Raw genomic sequence first — 18,318 nt, forward strand, 5'->3', positions numbered from 1 at the left:
TAGGGTAGAATTTCCACAGCAGTTCTGACCTCCGGTTTCTATGTTAGAGAATCATTTGTGGATTAAAATCCTCTCACCAGAAGCAGAAATAAAAACATCTTTAAAAAAATAATTTTATATTTGTTTCCAATAAATTAATCCAGATAATTGGGCCAAGGCTTCAGTGCAAGTAACTTTGATCTAACTGCCATTATAGAGATGTGGGGCGAGATTTTCCACCCCCCGCCTCCCCCAGCCGCGTGTTAATGGGAATTCACATTGACACCACCCCACACTGGCAGGAAACCCGCAGACGGGGGCGCACTGCCAGTGGGACTGGAGAATCCTACTGGCGTGAATGGCCGGAATTAGTAACCAAGGCTGGGAACTAAATATTCATGGGTATGTGACATTTCAAAAAGATAGATCAAATGGAGCTGGGAGTGAAGGGAGCCCTGATAATAAATGATAACACAAGGATAGTAGTGAGGCATTATCCATGATCAAAGAGTATAATCAGACTTGGTGGAAATAAGAATTAACAAGGGGCAGAAAGCACTGGTGGGAATAGTTTCTAGGAGGTCCAACAATACCTGCACAGCGTATTCATCAAGAAATAAGAGCAGCTTGTATCAAAGCTAATGCAATAATCATGGGGAACTTTAATCTTCATATAGACTAGGCAAATCAAATTGGCAGAAGCAGTTTGGAGGATGGGTTCGCGGAATGCATTTGAGAGAGCTTCCAAGAAAATTACATTATGGAACCAACAAGGGAAAAGATTATTTTATCTCTTGCCTTGTGTAATGAGACAGGTTAATTAGTAATTTCATCATAAGGGATCATTTGGCAAAGAATGATCACAACATGATAGAATTTCACTTTGTATTCGAGAGTAATATACTCAAGTGTGAAGCTAGAGCCTTAAACTTAAATAAATCCAAAGGTATGAGTGCCAAGCTAGCTAAGGTAGATTGGAACATTTACATTGAAAGATATGACAGTAATGAGCAATGGTAAACATTTAAAGACCTATCTATTAATTGTCAATACATATACATTCCATTGTGAAATAAAAACTCCACAGGGAAAATGATCTACCTGTGGCTAAGAGGTTAAGGACAGGTTAAAAGAAGAGGCTTGGAATATTGCCAAGCATTGGATGAGTTTTAAAAGCAAGCAACAGTTGGCCGAAATATTGATAAAGAGGGAGAAAATAGAATGAGAGCCAACTAGTCAGAAATATATAAACAGATTGTAAGAGATAAAAGGAAAGGGATAATGAAAGTAAATGTTGGTCCTTTAGATGCTGAGGCAGGAAAAATTATAATGGGGAATAAGGAAATGGCAGTGATGTAAAACTAATAGTTTGTCTCTGTCTTGCCAGCAGGAAACACAAACAGGTCAGAAATACTGGGACACCAAGGGTGTAGTGAGAGTGAGAAACTTAAAGTAATTTATATCAGTAAGTACTGGATAAATTAATGTGACTAAAAGCTAACAATCGCCCAGACCTGGTGGCCTACATTCTAGGATGCCAAAAGAGGTGGTCGCAGAGATTGTGGGTGCATTGATTGTGGTCTTCCAAAATTCCATAGATTCTGGAATGGTCCCAGTGGATTGGAAAGTACCAAATGCAACAACACTATTCAATAAAGGAGGGAGAGGAAGAGCAGACCTGACACCAGTCGCCACAGATAGCGTTTTGGTAAGTGGTAACATTTTTGAAGTGGCAACAGGATACATTCACAAAATCACAATAATAAGAGTTAACATGGTCTTATGAAAGGAAAATGATGTTTGACACATTTATTAGAGATTTTTTTGAGCATATAGTCAGATCAAAGCTGAAGCGTATTTGGATTTTTAAAAGGTATTCATTAATGTGCCATAAAAGGTTGTTTCACAGGACAAGGGCTTATGGAATTGGCAGTGATATATTAGAATGGAAGATTGGCTAAAGGAGAAACAGAAAATGAGAACTCATGAATCATTTACAGGTTGGTAGGCTGTTATGAGTGAGGCGCTGAAAGATGCTGAGGCCTCAGCACTTTGCAATCAAAAATAAAGGAAGGGAGAAAGTGTAAGTGTATCTAAATTTCATAGATAGAATCATAGAATCATACAGTGCTGAAGAGGCCCTTCGGCCCATTGAGTCTGCACCAACACGCAGAGTCCAGCGACAATAGTAATCCAGCGACAATACCACTATGCCACTGCCTCCCCTAAATTTGCTGATGATATAAAATTAGTCGGGGAAAGTATGCTGTGAGGAGAACACAATAAGTGTGCAAAGGGGTCAAGTGAGTAACGTTGGATTACAATGTGAGGAAATGTGAGGTTATTCACTTTACTGGGAAGAATTAAAAGGAATATTTTTTAAGTGTTGAGAAAGTAGGAAAAGTTAGTGATCAGAAGGATTTTGGTGTTTTTGCACACAAAACACAAAATTAACATGTAGGTGCAGTAAGCAATTAGAAATGCACATTGCAAGGGGGTTGGAGTTAAAGAGTGAGGAAATCTTGCATTGTACCATTTTTTGTAAGACCATGCCTGAAGTACAATATGTTGTTTAGGTCTCTGTCCCTAAGGAAGGATATACTTACCTTAGAAGTGGTGCAACAAAGGTTCACTAGATTTATTCCTGGGAAGAGAGCTTTATGAGCAGATATTGAGTAGAGTGAGCCTGGAGGTTAGAAGAATTGAAGATGATCTCATTAAAATATCTAAGTTTCTGAGAGGGCTTGACAGGCTATAAGCTGAGAGGCTCTTCCTTGCCTGGATAGTCTCAAACTGGGGTCATAATTTCAGAAGAGGTTGGTTATTTAGAATTTTGAACGGCAACACATCTTCACTCAGAGGGTTGTGAATCTTTGAAATTCTCTACCCCAGAGACTGTAGAGATTCAAGGGGGAATTTTCCCGTTCTGCCCACCACGAGATTTGCAGCGGGGTGGGTGAACTATGCAAAGGTTGGGTGGGATTTTCCGGTTTTGGGGTGAGCGTTGCTGGAGAATCTCGCCCTCAGTCTTTGAGTTAATTTATCAGATGTGGTATAGTCAAAATTTAGCATAGTTAAAATTCATCACTTAATGCTACAGATCACAAAATTCAATGTGAACACATGAAGCTTTGTGCGGTAATAACGCACAAAGTGCAGCATTTAACTGCCAGAAGATTCTTTTTATCCTGTGACCCTGAGATTTTAAAAAAGCCGGTTAATTATCAGAGTTACTGCTTCATGATGTGTCAGCCATGGCAGCTCTCTCACCTCTGTGTCAGAATCCTGCGGTTTCAAGTCCCACTCCAGGACTTGAGCACAAAAACCAAAGCTGACACTCCAGTTCAGTACTGTGGAATTGCTGCACAGCTGGAGGTCTTTCTGATGAGATGTTAAACAGATGCCCCATCTGCCCTCTCAGGTGGATGAAACTGATCCCATGGCGCTATTTCAAGGGAAAACAGGGGAGTTTTCCCTGGAGTCCCAGACAATGTTTATCCCTCAATCAACGTGATCTGGTCATTATCACACTGCTGTTTGTGGGAGCTTGCTGTGCACAAATTAGCTGCCCTGCATTATAACTGTGGCCTCACTTCAGAAATCTCTTGGTTACAGGCAGTAAAGCATTTTGAGTCATCCTGTTGTCAAATAAGATGCTATATAAATGCAAATCTTTCTTTTTATGATTGTGGTCTTATTCAGTTTCCAAGTTTGATCTATCAAATAGCTTGATACTTTCAAGTGTCTAGCAATTAATATATTAATGCATACCCATCTGCCCACCGGAGCATGTATAGATACAAGAACATTACCCTATTCTCCCAAAGGCAGCAAATCTTCCTCAGCAATGCTCGATTCAAAATTGAATGGACTAAGTTCAGAGGTTCCAGATTGTTTTTACATGAACAATATCCAGTCAATTCAGTTTCAGGGAATATCTCCTGCAGAGGAATGAGTCATGTTAACTCCACTGTTGCAAATACCCTTCAGAAATGTCTAATCTCTGACCTCAGCAATAATTTTGAGTTATTTCCAAACAAAACACCTTTATTGTTAATGTGGAATCAGGGGAAAAGTGGAGCTTAGATGATTCCGAGACATTTTTAGGATCTGTAAGAGTTTTGATTTCTGCATTAAAAGATAGAAAGTTCTTCAAATCCATGGCAAAGTAAAGCCGCAGAACGAGTGACAAATAAAAGCATAGAATTATGTATAATATTATTCTATATCATATTAGATAGAATGTACAATGCAGTAACAGGTTATTTGGCCCAACAACCTATGCCGGTGTTTTTGCTCCACATGAGACTCACCCCCTCTTCAGCTAACCCTATTCCCCTCTATGCCCTTTTATTCCCCTTCCCCCACCCCCTGACATGGTTATCTAGTTCCAGTCAAATGTATCTCAGCGAGTAGCCCCAACTGTTCCTTGTGGCTACGAGTTCCACCATCCAATAATATGCATTAATATCCATTTCTCTTTAGCATTAGAGCTCACCTGGGGCACAAATGGGGTGGAAACTAATACAAGTCTTCATTCGCATACTTTTACATTTAGTTGATTGAAGCACCATCCCTTTATAAACTATGTTTTGTTAAGGAAATCTTATTTGTGATTGCTTTTCATGTAGAACTATAGTTACCTTTAGTCTGCTTTCCTTATTTTTTTAAAGTTTACAATTTACTGATGATTACTTGTAGCGATCATTAGCCAAGCATAATCGATGGCAGGGAATAGGACATGTTGACACACATGGATGAATTTTCTATGGGATGTGGAGGCGGGACAGGAGGTAAGCATGCCAACAATATTGGCTGTGGGGAAGGTGGTAATAATGGCTACCTGTCCACCGCTGATGGGTAGCCAATTCAATTGTCCATTGAGCGCACTGGTCAAAAACCATGTCAATGAATGGAGGAGGCCTCCCAACGTCAGACCTGAGGGTCATCAGTGCCTCATTCAATTTAATCCCGTCGCGATTGCCTTCTACAATGACGGTCTGGCAGCTGTCCCCATTTTTAAATATTGCTAACCTTTGAAAATACTTCAAAACCTTGAGGCACCCTCTCATTCACCAACCTACATCAGCAGCTCCCACCACCGATGGTGGGGCTGCTGATCCTCCAGTGGACGGTCTCTTATTTGGCTTCCAGACCCAGGGGTCTGCCCCGCTATCTTTAATTGGATCAGATTCCCAAAGGTGGCCACATAATTAACCACCTCCACCAAAATCTTCCTCTGGATGCCAATGTCAGCATCTGTGGGTTCCCGACCCACGATACATTCTAATGGCCTAATCCAGACCCTGAACAAAAACCCCTGCACACGGTGTCAGTATCAGGTATCCATTTACACATGAGGAACAGCATATAGATACAAACACTCTCTACGCAGCACCCCCCCAATATGACCCAATCCCAATAGAACAACAGCACCTCCTCATTCCCAATGATATCATTATTTAGACAACAGCAACCCACATAGAATGAAAAAAACAACCAAAGAAAAAAACAAATGAACAATAATTGGGTTTCTTTTAAAACAATTTGCCCGTGGAGATGGATCCTAATGGTCAATCCCACTTCACATCACTTGAAATAATGAATTTCTCTTACAAGCTGGGTTGTATCATCAAATATCAGCGACATTCATTTAATTATAACTGTGCTGCATCAGGTACTGGCAGAACAAATACAATGACATTTGTGGAAAGTACTTTCCGACCAAACTGAAAGGAAGGATCTGATTATGTATAAGGGATGACACATCGATTAGTACTTGAAAGGTTAACGTGCAGAAATTTCTCTCATGTTCTGATTTAATAGCCTTGGGATTCCATAGCTGCCATTTTCAGATTAAAAGTTTTTTTTCCTTTATTTTCTTTTTAAGACAATGTTTTGCTTCAGAGATCCACACAACATCACAGCGTCAGTATTTAAAAACGACCCTCTTTGGGCCATGCAAAGAACCGTGCCTACTTCAACGGAAAAGCAAAGACAGGCACAAGCCTCATTAAAATATTTAAAATGGGGTCCTACGCTGTACTTGGGACCCTGGTGCAATTTTAATCATCCTGTAGACTTACAAAGAAATGTATGATACCGAGGATGAATTATGATCTGCAACCCATAGGTAAAAGCAAAGAAAGCAAGCTTGTCCTTGAAACACGTGTTGCTCCTTCGGTATAACACTTCCAATGTTCCATTTATTCACAAGCTAGTTTGCTATCGAAGCTTGAGAGAGCAATGGCAAACGCTTGCAATGCACACATTGGGTAGTTGTAGTCCATGGTAAAGACATCTTCAGCCACCCGGCCAAACTGCATCACTATATAATCCGCTAAATAAAAAAAAATACAAACACATCAAACAGTTGAATCTTTTATCACCAGTTGTCTTTCAAATTTGCAGAATGAAATTCCGCAATTACCTCACATCCGCACTGCTGCCCTCTACCAGTCATTGTACAACTCAGCTGACAGCAAGCTTACAGAGAATGATGGAGAGAGTTACGAGACCGTAATCTCATCTCAGTGCTCAGGTGGCATTGCTTACCATGAAAGCAAAGCTATAGCCATTTATCAAAGTTATATGAAATCTTCAGTAGCTTCCAATCCTGAAGGCACATCTTGTTAGTTCTTAAAATCTTCTTAGAATCCCTACAGTGCAGTGGGAGGCCATTCGGCCCATCAAGCCTGCACCAACGACTATCCAGGCCCCATCCCCGTAACCCCACGTATTTACCCTGCTAGTCCCTCTGACACTAAGGGTCAATTTAGCATGGCCAATCCACCTAACCTGCACATCTTTGGATGTTGGCAAAATCTATGCAGTTTCCTTTATGATGTTTTAATTTATTGAATCGTGTGGAGGGCGTAGAAGGTCTGCAGAGAGATTTGGACAGGCTGAGTGAGTGGGCGAGGATCTGGCAGATGGAGCATAACGTTGACAAATGCAAGGTTATTCACTTTGGAGGAAATAATAGCAAATTGCATTATTATCTAAATGGAAAAAAATTACAACATGCTACTGTGCAAAGAGACCTGGGGGTCCTTGTGCATGAGACGCAAAAACCCAGTCTGCAGGTGCAACAGGTGATCAAGAAGGCAAATGGGATGTTGGCCTATATCGCGAGGGGGATAGAATATAAAAGCAGAGATGTCTTGCTGCATCTGTCCAGGGCATTGGTGAGGCCGCAGCTGGAATACTGTGTGCAGTATTGGTCCCCTTATTTGCGGAAGGATATATTGGCCTTGGAGGGAGTGCAGAGAAGGTTCACCAGGTTGATACCAGAGATGAGGGGTGTTGATTATGAGGAGAGACTGAGCAGATTGGGTTTGTACTCGTTGGAATTTAGAAGGCTGAGGGGGGATCTTATGGAGACCTATAAGATAATGAAGGGGCTGGATAGGGTAGAGGTGGAGAGATTCTTTCCATTTAGAAAGGAAGCTAGAACTAGAGGGCACAGCCCCAAAATAAAGGGGGGTCAGTTTAGGCCAGAGTTGAGGAGGAACTTCTTCTCTCAGAGGGTGGTGAATCTCTGGAATTCTCTGCCACTGAAGTGGTGGAGGCTACTTCGTTGAATATGTTTAAATCATGGATAGATGATTCCTGATCAGTAAGGTAATTAGGGGTTATAAGGATCAGGTGGGTAAGTTGAACTGATCCACTTCAGATCAGCCATGATCTTATTGAATGGCGGGGCAGGCTCCAGGGGCTAGATGGCCTACTCCTGCTCCTATTTCTTATGTTCTTATTCTATTCCAGCTGGTAATGGACCAGGATAGCAAACTAATTAATTAATTGATTATTAATGTAATACTGCTTTTCAGAAGGGATGAAGTTCTACAACATAAAAACATTTGGAAATAATGTGCTTCTGTCAGGATTATGTGCAAAGTGCCACATTTGAACCAGGAGTTCCATGTGATAAAATAGAATGGAAATGGATTTTGGAAATAAGGATTCGTCTGGCAGATCAACAATGTCTTTATCTGGCAATGGCTCTTAAAACCTCTCCACCACTGATTAGCCGGATATTACTCCATCAGCTTTTTCCATTACAGAGGCAGCATGGGGTTAGAACTAAACAATTGCAGCATCATGTAATGGAATAAATACTATAGCAACTCAGGTGAAAGAATTGTTCTGATTGTTATCTGCAGCAATGTTGTAAATGTGTTTGGAAGAGTTATTCTGATTTGTACTTCTCGGAAAATTGTCAATATGTTTCGTCAGCAGCCCCACTTTTTAACGTGAATGGAGTGGCAGATGATTGAAAATAGAAGCCATCCAGTGTGGAGTACACGTGCTCTGTCCAGTGAGGCTGAGTGCTGAGTGACATTCATTCTTAAAGGGACTACTTCAAGCTATTCAGAAAAACTCAGAAAAAGAGCCATTTTGCCTCCACGCCCCACTTGTGCTGGCTGATCATAGTCCTTTCATGATCACACTCTCACACTGTCCGGGATTAAGAATCAGTCTCACTCCTGCTTAATGCCCGCAACGGAACTGTCAAATACCTGCCCTTGCCTTCCCCATCCGATTAATGAGCAGTTGCAATATTACTGCAATGAAGTATGGAAGTAGTTTGGGCCTCTTACCAATGACATTGGATGGCCATTAACAGGGGTTTATATTCCTACAGATATATTTTCCTTGGTGGTGAATATATAAATGTTGGTGTTGTTACATATTGGGAATTAATTTTCCACTTGCACTGACATCTTTTTGGCTCACAGAGGGAAAGACATCTCCAATTTCTTTCTGACGAGATACGTAATAGCTATCACATATTGGGACACAGTACATAGTCAGATGTTTTTGGGAGCTGATTTTTTGAGCTGTTAATGGCACTGATGTTTGACTAAAGGACACGTCAAATTGAAAGTGTTGACAAGTGCAGGATACAGGTGAAAACTCCTGGATGAATGTGGAGTATTCATCCCAAAATACTTTTGTTGGGATGCAGCAAAAGGGAACCTGTGGATGAGTGGCTGCAGCAAGAGGAAACATAGCTCTAAGTTTCAGCAACTCATCGGGGCTCCTCAGACAGCACCTTTCAAATCCACAGCCATCTAGAAAGACTAGGCAGCAGACATATAGAACACCATCACTGGCTGTGGATGGTGGGGAGGACGGGGGAGGAGGGGAAGGAGCTGATGATTTGGGGGAGAGAAGTGCTGACTCTGATCAGGGGTGGGAAGAGGAACCCCTGAGACCTTTGTGGGTGGGTGGGGGTGGGGGAGGTTCATTCCTGTTATGATCGGGGCACCCTTTAAGATGGCACCCCGATCTCGTTGTAGCCAGGCTTTGCTGGTAAGTTGAAGCCCCCTCCCCCGCACATGACAGCGTGACGCACGCCCCCTTGGTTTTTTTTAGGCAGAGTATCATAAGATCTGGAGAGGAAGCTGACATGTTTCTCTGGAGAGAAACATACTGGATTTCTCGCCGGAAACAACACTCTGCCATTGTTTTAGTAAGAAATCCCCCCATACTTAGCTCAACTACTGAGCAATAATCTTCTAAATGTTTGCCGATGTGCAAGCCTCAGCTCAGTGGAGTAGTGCCCCACCTATGCAGCTAAAGGTTACAGGTTCAAGCCCTACCTGAGGACTGAAATATATACTGCAGACTGCCACCTCAACATGGTAATGAAGGAGTTTTCCTCCCATAGAAGGGTACAAATCAGGGTCGAAGAATATCAGGCTGAGAGGATTATCTAGGGACCCGTAAGAAGCACCCCTTGTCATAGAGTCATAGAGGTTTACAGCATGGAAACAAGTCCTTTGGCCCAACTTGTCCATGCCACCCTTTTTTAAAACCTTTAAGCTAGGCCCAATTGCCCGCCTTTGGCCCATATCCCTCTATACCCACCTTACCCATGTAACTGTCTAAACGCTTTATAAAAGACAAAATTGTACCCACCTCTACTACTACCTCTGGCGACTTGTTCCAGACACTTACCCCCTCTGTGTGAAAAAATTGTCCCTCTGAACCCTTTTGTATCTCTCCCCTCTCACTTTAAATGTATGCCCTCTAGTTTTAGACTCCCCTACCTTTGAGAAAAGATATTGACTATCTAGCTGATCTATGCCCTCATTATTTTATAGATCTCTATAAGATCAACCTTCAGCCTTCTACGCTCCAGAGAAAAAAGTCCCAGTCTATTCAGCCTCTCCTTATAAATTAAACCATCAAGTCCTGGTAGCATCCTAGTAAATCTTTTCTGCACTCTTTGGGCCCGATTTTACCATTTTCATTCTAAGTGCTGAATCTGGGCGTAATGCAGATCCGACTTAGAAATCTGCTTTCAGGCGCCCCCATACACACTCAGCCTGAAAAAAACATCCCCAGTCCCATTCGCGCTGTGGGCGGGGCTTAGCGCGGCCGAAATGATTGGAGCTCTGAACTGCGCATGTGCAGTTAGAAAGAATTTTGAAAAAGCGCGCCCGTGTCAGATCGTTCCCGGGCCGCAGAAAATGGAGAAAGTGGCTCGGGAGCAAAAAGCGGGAGCGAGGGTGCACACACATCGCTGTCCCCCATATCCACCCCCCACTACCCATACATATCACTGTCCCCCTTATCCACCCCCCACTACCCACACACATCGCTGTCCCCCTTATTCACCCCCCCACTACCCAGACCGATCGCCATCCCTGCCCCCCTCCCCCAATCGCCTGCAGAGTGGCAGCAGACCCCCCTGCCCCCCGCCCCCCCACCAGAGATCCATCTGCCTCCCCCTCCACCAGAGATCCATCTGCCCCAACCCCACCAGAAATCCATTTGTCCCCTCCACCAGTGAGCGATCGAGCCTCCCCCCCCCCTCCCCGCCCACCAGAGATACATCTTACCCGCCTCCCTCCTCCCCCCCACTCCCCTCTAGACAATGATCGGGCCTCACTCCCCCCCCCCCCCCCGCCAGAGAATGGTCTAGCCTCACTCACCCCCACCCCAGACAAAGATCTGGCCTCACTTCCCTCTCTCCCCGCCCCCAACCAGAGAATGATCTGACCTGCCTCCCTCCTCCCCCCACACCAATCTGAGTCAGGGAGCCGTTGGAAGCTCTGAACTCACCTCTTCCGCAGCTGAAGCACCCGATTCAGACTTTTATTCAGCCGATCCATTATGGCGCGGTTCCGGATTGGCAAACGCGGTGGTAAAGGGGGAAATGCTGATAAAGTTGAGCGGGCAGTTCATTAATCCAATTTAAATGCATGCAAATGCATTTAAATTGCCGTTGCTCCCGTTTTGGGCGCGAATCAAATCGCCGCCATTCCCGGGTTTCGGTAAAGTGGCAATCTGCGTGGATGCGGGCACGGATCGCGTTAATGGCCTCACACCCGACTTTACCATGTTTTCACGCCCAAAAACGGGTGCAACGCAATGGTAAAATCGGGCCCTTTAGGTTTGTAAGCAATGTACACTTGGGGCCCGATTTTACCATTTTCATTCTAAGTGCTGAATCTGGGCGGAATGCAGATCCGACTTAGAAATCTGCTTTCAGGCGCCCCCATAGGCACTGAGCCTGAAAAGAATCTCCAGTCCCATTCACGCTGTGGGCGGGGCTTAGTGCGGCCAAAATGATCGGAGCTCTGAACTGCGTATGCGCAGTCAGAAAATAAATTTGAAAAAGCGCGCCTGTGTCAGAGCGTTCCCGGGCCGCAGAAAGTTCAGAAAGGGGCCCGGGAGTGAAAAGCGGCAGCAATGGCCCCCACACACATCACTGTCCCCCTTATCCACCCCCCCACTACCCACACACATCACTGTCCCCCTTATCCAACCCCCCACTACTCACACACATCACTGTCCCCCTTATCCACCCCCCCACTACCCACACACATCACTGTCCCCCTTATTTACCCCCCCCACTACCCACACACATCAGTGTCCCCCTTATCCACCCCCCCACTACCCACACACATCACTATCCCCCTTATCCACCCCCCTCACTACCCACACACATCACTATCCCCCTTATCCACCCCCCCCCACTACCCACACATATCACTGCCCCCCTTATCCACCCACCCCACTACCCAGACCGATCGCCACCCCTGTCCCCCCTCACCACCGATCGCCCGCAGAGTGGCAGCGGATCCCCCTGCCTTCCCCTGCCCCCCCACCAGAGATCCATCTACCCCTTTCCCCACCAGAGATCCATCTGCCCCCCCCCCCACCGGAGATCCATCTGCACCCCCCCACCAGAGATCCATCTGCCCCCCCCCAGCCAGGGCTTCCCTCCATCACCCCCCCGCCCCTCCCAGACAACGATCTGGCCTCACTCATCCCCCCCAGAGAATGGTCTGGCCTCACTCACCACCCCCCCCAGAGGAACATCTGACCCGCCTCCTCCTCCCTCCCCACCAGACAATGATCAGCCCTCCCCCCCTACCACCAAACAATGACCGGCCCTCCCCCTCCCCTTCCCACCAGAGATACATCTGACCCACCTCTTCCTCCTCCCCCCCGCAACCAGACAACGATCTGGCCTCACTCCCCCCCCACCCCCCAAAACCAGAGAATGATCTGATCCGCCTCCCTCCTTCCCCCCCCCCCCCCCCCCACCACTGATCTGAGTCAGGGAGCCGTTGGAAGTTCTGAACTCGCTCTTCAGCAGCTGGAGCCCCGATTCAGACTTTTATTTAGCAGGTCCATTACAGCGCGGTTCCGAATTGGCAAACACGGTGGTAAAGGGGGAAATGCTGATAAAGTTGAGCGGGCAGTTCATTAATCGTCATTGCGCCCGTTTTGGGCGCGAATCGAATCGCCGCCATTCCCAGGTTTCGGTAAAGTGGCAATCTGCGCAGACGCAGGCGCGGATCGCGTTAATGGCCTCACACCCGACTTTACCATGTTTTCGCGCCCATGCAATGGTAAAATCGGGCCCTTGGTCTCACCAGATCCCCATAAAACTGCCAATCCTGCCCCAGCCACAATCCCCCCACATCAATGGCCAGCTGCAAACGCCAGTTTAAGGCGAGGACCCAACCTATTTCATGATTATTCTGGTGGACCCCCACAAAAGTTACAGCATGAGTGTGCTGAAAAGGCCAAGGCCTTTCCTCATAATATCAGCAATAGAATTTTATATCTCTATTTTTAAAAATTCCATTCAAATCAATCTTGTTTCATCCTAATTTGCATTTTCTCCACTAAACCCATAAAATTTTAATGGCAGTACAATTTTGCCTGGCTTTGCCATTTTTGGATTTAATGCATGTTTTACTCAATCATGCTATATTATCGGCAAGACAGGACAGCGTCTGAAGTTAAGGAAATATTAGTCACCCAGAAAATGGAGAATAATGTGCTTTGAAGAATGGAAATGGTCAAAGTTTTAAAGTTAAAGCTTATTTGTAGAGTCACAAGTAGGCTGACATTAACACTGCAATGAAGTTACTGTGAAAATCCGCTAGTCGCCACAGCCTGGCACCTGTTCGGGTACACTGAGGGACAATTTAGCATGGCCAATGCACCTAACCAGCATGTTTTTCGGACTATGGGAGGAAACCAGAGCACCTGAGGAAACACACGCAGACACGGGGAGAATGTGCAAACTCTGCACACACAGTGACCCAAGCCGGGAATTGAACCCAGGTCCCTGGTGCTGTGAGGCAGTAGTGCTAACCACTATGCCACCGTGCCGCCCTGTGGTAATGAAGTTGTTCTTTGAGAATAAAATTTAAAATATAAGGTTTAATCCTTCACATGTGCGACCTGGTACCATGTTCAAGTAGTTATTCATTGTAATTACCATAAGAAGTCTCACAACACCAGGTTAAAGTCCAACAGCTTTAGTTGGTAGCACGAGCTTTTGGAGCGCTGCTCCTTCATCAGGTGACTGCGCTCCGAAAGCTCATGCTACCAAATAAACCTGTTGGGCTTTAACCTGGTGTTGTGAGACTTCTTACTGTGCTTACCCCAGTCCAATGCTCACATCTCCACATCATTGTAATTACGACTAGAACTTCCCATGCAGCCATGAGTTTGCTACTTACGATCGTTGTCATGAATAATCTGGAAATTCTTCACAGAAGCCTGTGTAACTCGGCCATGGAAATTAAGGACGTAGGATTGAGTATCATCGTTCCATACTGGAGTTTTGTTGTGCAGCTCAATGACGCTCTCTGTGTTTTTGTTCTGCCACCCTGCCAGCAAGGTTTCATGCTCCTTCATAAAAAAGAGAAAACAACATTTGTTTCAAAAGCTTTGCAAACGGATGGGGGTCCGTGACTAAATAAAGCCAGGTTTTGATGAGGGAACACATTTCACATTACCTTGGAAACCCAAATTATGGTCTGGACAAGACAACAACATTTTGCCACAAATCCCGCCCTTGCTTTTGAATCTAGTCCTCTCAAATAAATTTAAGTCTCTCGTCGCACTTTGAGCTGGACCAAACATGTCCATGTCCGGATTCTGGGGTCATTTGCAGGCCACACGACCAAACAGTTGGGTGGCGGGACTTCCTTAGCGATCTCCCAATGTGCAGCCAGTTAAAACTCGGCGAGGGGAAGGTGGTCTGGAATGGGTGATGGGTGCGAGACAATGCCAGCAGACAGATTGATATATAGGCTGCACACACAGAAGGCAAAGGAAGGAATGCTGCAGAAGGGAAGCTGTGGATGAATAGTTGCGGGAAGCAGGACTCCAAGATTCAGTGACACCTCCCTGAAGGTGATCCTGCAGGAAAAAAGGGAATAGAGAGAAGTTCTGTTCCCAATGAGGAGGAGGAGGAGGTCAGCAAGCCTGAGGAGGAAGACATGGATGGAGGCAGCTGAGGAAATCAGCAGTCACAGGATCGCACAATCATTGGTGCAGTGCCAGAGGTGATTCAATGACCTTGTGAGATCTGACAAGGTGAGTGGCGTGCATGATGGCAAGGTGACAGAACTGCTGGTCTTATGGGCAGCCATGAGATATGAGTTGAGATGACCAATGAAAGATATGTAATCACCAAGGATCACTATGCACAGGGAGCCACACTGGAGGATAATTGCCAGTCAGAGGTACTCACTGCAGTGGCAATCGCGAGAAATCATTTGCAGTTGGTTTCCAAATGGTGCGATGATGGATATTTAAAGGGGCACAATCTGACTAGCACACAAGAGAAGTGTGAGACTGTGTATTTCTGCTGTTGCGGGAGAGGCGAGCTCAATGCAAGGAAGTGCAGATGGGCAGGAGGTGGCAATGAGTGGGAAGTGGTGTGCTCTTCATTACTTTGGTAATTGTAATGCTGCTGTACCTTTAAGAAATGTATTTTTAAAAAATCATGTTCTCTGCAGTTTGTACGCAATTTTTTTTATTGTGGCACTGGCTGCCTGCTTAGATGTCTTTTTATTGCTGTTTAAGTGGGGTTTTGTTTATTTTTACTTTGGGCCTCATGCAATGTCTGGGGTTTTACAACCTTTTGAATTGTTAGGGGGAAGAATGATTGACAGGTCAGGTGACAGAAGTTCTGTTCCTTTCAGTTTTGTTCGGAGTTAGAGGCTGTCCTAGTTGCAGAGTGGTTTTCTTTCTCTCTCTCTCCCTGGCATCATAGATTCTGCTGGCTAGCTGGAAGCAGACCTTCTTGCCATCCTGGAGTGAGAATTCTGTCTCTTGCAGTGGTCCACTGGCTAAAAGCTAGAGGTCAGCAGTAGCATTATCTCTATCTCGAGGTCTGCTGGAAGTTGGAAGGTGTTTTTACTTCAGGCTGGATGCAGTGTTCTGTCTCTCTCTCTCCCTGGTGTTTTGGGAAGCTGTTCTGGCTTTTAGCTTGTCTGAGTGTGTATGAATAGAGCTGCAGAATCCAACCAAAGGACTAGCATCACGTGAGCATTCTTTTTCTGTGTTAAACCTGTGGCAGGAGTGTTTGTTTGTGGGATTTCTTTGGTTGGAACTGTATTTAGATGTTAAAGTTTACACAATATCATGGCTGTTATTTTTTTCTTGTTTGTAATGGGTAAAAATTATTGCTAATTTTCTTTCTAGATATGTTAACTGTATTCTTAAATAAACTTTGTTTGATAAAAGCTCCCTAAATAAAAGCTCCCTAATCATTTGAATCAGATCTGAAGTGAAACATCTCATGCTTACCCTAGCCAAATTCAAATAGCAAAACTTATGATCCAGGCGGGCTTTATAAAACACTTTGGAGTTCTTGTTTTTCCCCTCAGGGCTGGTAGTGGATGAGGTACCGTCAATACCATTTCAAACACACGAACCCTCAAGAGGAGGAGACACCATCTGAGAAGACAGCATCACATCAGCCGAGCACACCCTCGACCAGTGCACCACATTGGTGTCTGTCTGTGTGGAGTTTGCGTGTTCTCCCCGTGTCTGTGTGGGTTTCCTCCGGGTGATCCGGTTTCCTCCCACATTTCAAAGGTGTGCAGGTCATGTAGATTGGCCATGCTAAATGCTGGGATAAGGTGGCGGGGTGGGCCTGGGTGGGATGCACTATCAGAGAATCGGTGCAGATTCAGTGGGATGAATGGCCTCCTTCTGCACTGCAGGGATTCTATGGTTCGATGATCTCAGAAACAATGCAAAGTTGAGCATTATGTGAGCATTAATTGAGTGACACTGCATCCCATTGGCCTTGAATCATTCTCCTGCATTCTGCTTTTGTCAGCAACCATCTGTCTGTTCAGACAGTCTTCAGAGTCACTGGTGTTCTGACACCTCCACTAAATCTTTGTTTGCATATCCTTTGATGTAGGTACCATCTTCTTCAAACAGCTTGTTTTATTGCCCCATGTGCCCTCCTCGTTCACATCCTCTCGCAGAATCATGTCACTGGTCTCCTTTACCCACTGCTGTCCCTCTCCAAGTGGCTGATACAGTCTCTCTCTCACTCTCCTTCTTACCAGAGGAGTCAAATTCTGAAAGCAGAGTTCCCATTTAGATTTGGAGCCAGCATGGACCCTCTTTGTGTTGTCTGCACTGCTTGCATGGGACCTGACAGACACCCTTCCACTAACAGCCCCCCACTGAGGTCTTGCGCACTGAAATCCCTCCAAAGGTCCCAGCCTTCTATTCTCTGATCGGAGGTTTTGTAGCACAGTGGGTAACATTCCTGTCTCTGGGCCAGAAGTTCCACTTTCAAGTTTCACCCCAAGACTTGATGACCAAGGAACGTGCATTTATAACATGGCCAACAAGTTGAGTATCAACCTGAAAATTCCTTCCAACACACTAAAACAGGGTAGACACCTGGTTAACCAATGTTTGGTGTGGAGTGGTGCCCCTCAAGCAATAAGCCTCTGGCGACAGGCTAGTGACTTGTTCCACGTAAAAACTCACTATGGGAAAAGAGGCACCACTAGGTGTGGGAAGAGAAATAACAACAACTTCTATTTTCAGACCTATTTGTAAACTCAGCAGAATTTGACAGCTGCTAGTTCCAGACAATACTTACAGCCTCCTTTGAGCAGGTGAGGCAACTGACATTCCATGGAGTTCAGGTTCCCCATGGAAAATAGAAAAACTGTTAACTCCTGGGGAGCAATCTTAGCAAATGAGCTTTAAAATGGGAGAGAATGTGCCCATTTTTCAGCGAACTCTCAGACATGATCTTATGCCACTTATTGCAAAGAAAGAGGCAAAGTGTGATTCATACCAGTAGGGGGAGTGGATGGAGTCTATTCTCACCAGAAAGCCAGTTGCTGACAGCTAGAGGGTACTATTGTGCATGTGCCAATCTCTCAATGTTCTGTGTACACGCTGGGAGATCTGTCACTTGGATATCGATCATTGGCCTCCCTAGCCTATCAGTGGCCTTCCTGTCTGATCACTGGCCTGAAACTCCCCCTCCCCCAATGCCAATTGCTGCCCCAATACCCCCTGCCTGCCAAACACCGTCCGGATACCCCTCCAGGTTGATCGCCACCCCGGCAAAGTGCAGAGCCTCCTCCCCCACCTGCCTCCCCTTAGGCCCCACCCCTTTAGACTTTGCCACTCCCCTTAGGCCCCTCCCTTTGGTAATGCCTGGTGCCTGGTGCGCAGTGCCAGGGTGGGCACTGCCAGGGTGCCAGTCTGGCAGTGCCAGGGTCCCAGGCTGGCAGTGCCAGGCTCGCACTGCTCAAGGGGCACTGCACCACTGTCCCCGACCACCCAGGGGGCCTCAATGGCCTCTGGTCCCACCGGCGAGGCCATCATGTCTGGTCCCTGTTCCTGGGGATCATACATGATCCTCACCAGTGAGAACCTCCACTGGCGAGGCTGTTAAGGCAAGGGGCCCAGTGGGTTCCATCCGGGACTTACTAATAACATTAAAATAAACTGATGAGTATTTAAATCAGCCTTGTGCCCTTCCTGGGCCTGAAGCTGATCACGCCGGCTTCCCAGTGTCAG

The 18,318-nt window shown here is 45.6% G+C and overlaps 1 protein-coding gene across 2 annotated transcripts in view; it reads right to left on the reverse strand.

Annotated features, from left to right (window-relative positions):
• Positions 1–5,605: 5,605 nt before the first annotated feature.
• tub (TUB bipartite transcription factor) overlaps positions 5,606–18,318 on the reverse strand; it is a 256,221-nt gene continuing 243,508 nt past the window's right edge. For both annotated transcript variants that reach the window (XM_078221277.1, XM_078221278.1), the window contains 2 exons: positions 13,980–14,151; positions 5,606–6,319 (listed from right to left, as the gene is read on the reverse strand). In XM_078221277.1, coding sequence (XP_078077403.1) covers positions 6,186–6,319; positions 13,980–14,151 — 306 coding nt within the window. In that variant the 3' untranslated portion in view covers positions 5,606–6,185. The remainder of the gene's footprint in view (positions 6,320–13,979; positions 14,152–18,318) is intronic.

Source organism: Mustelus asterias, chromosome 9 (assembly GCF_964213995.1).
Source record: "Mustelus asterias chromosome 9, sMusAst1.hap1.1, whole genome shotgun sequence".
Lineage (NCBI taxonomy): Eukaryota > Metazoa > Chordata > Chondrichthyes > Carcharhiniformes > Triakidae > Mustelus > Mustelus asterias.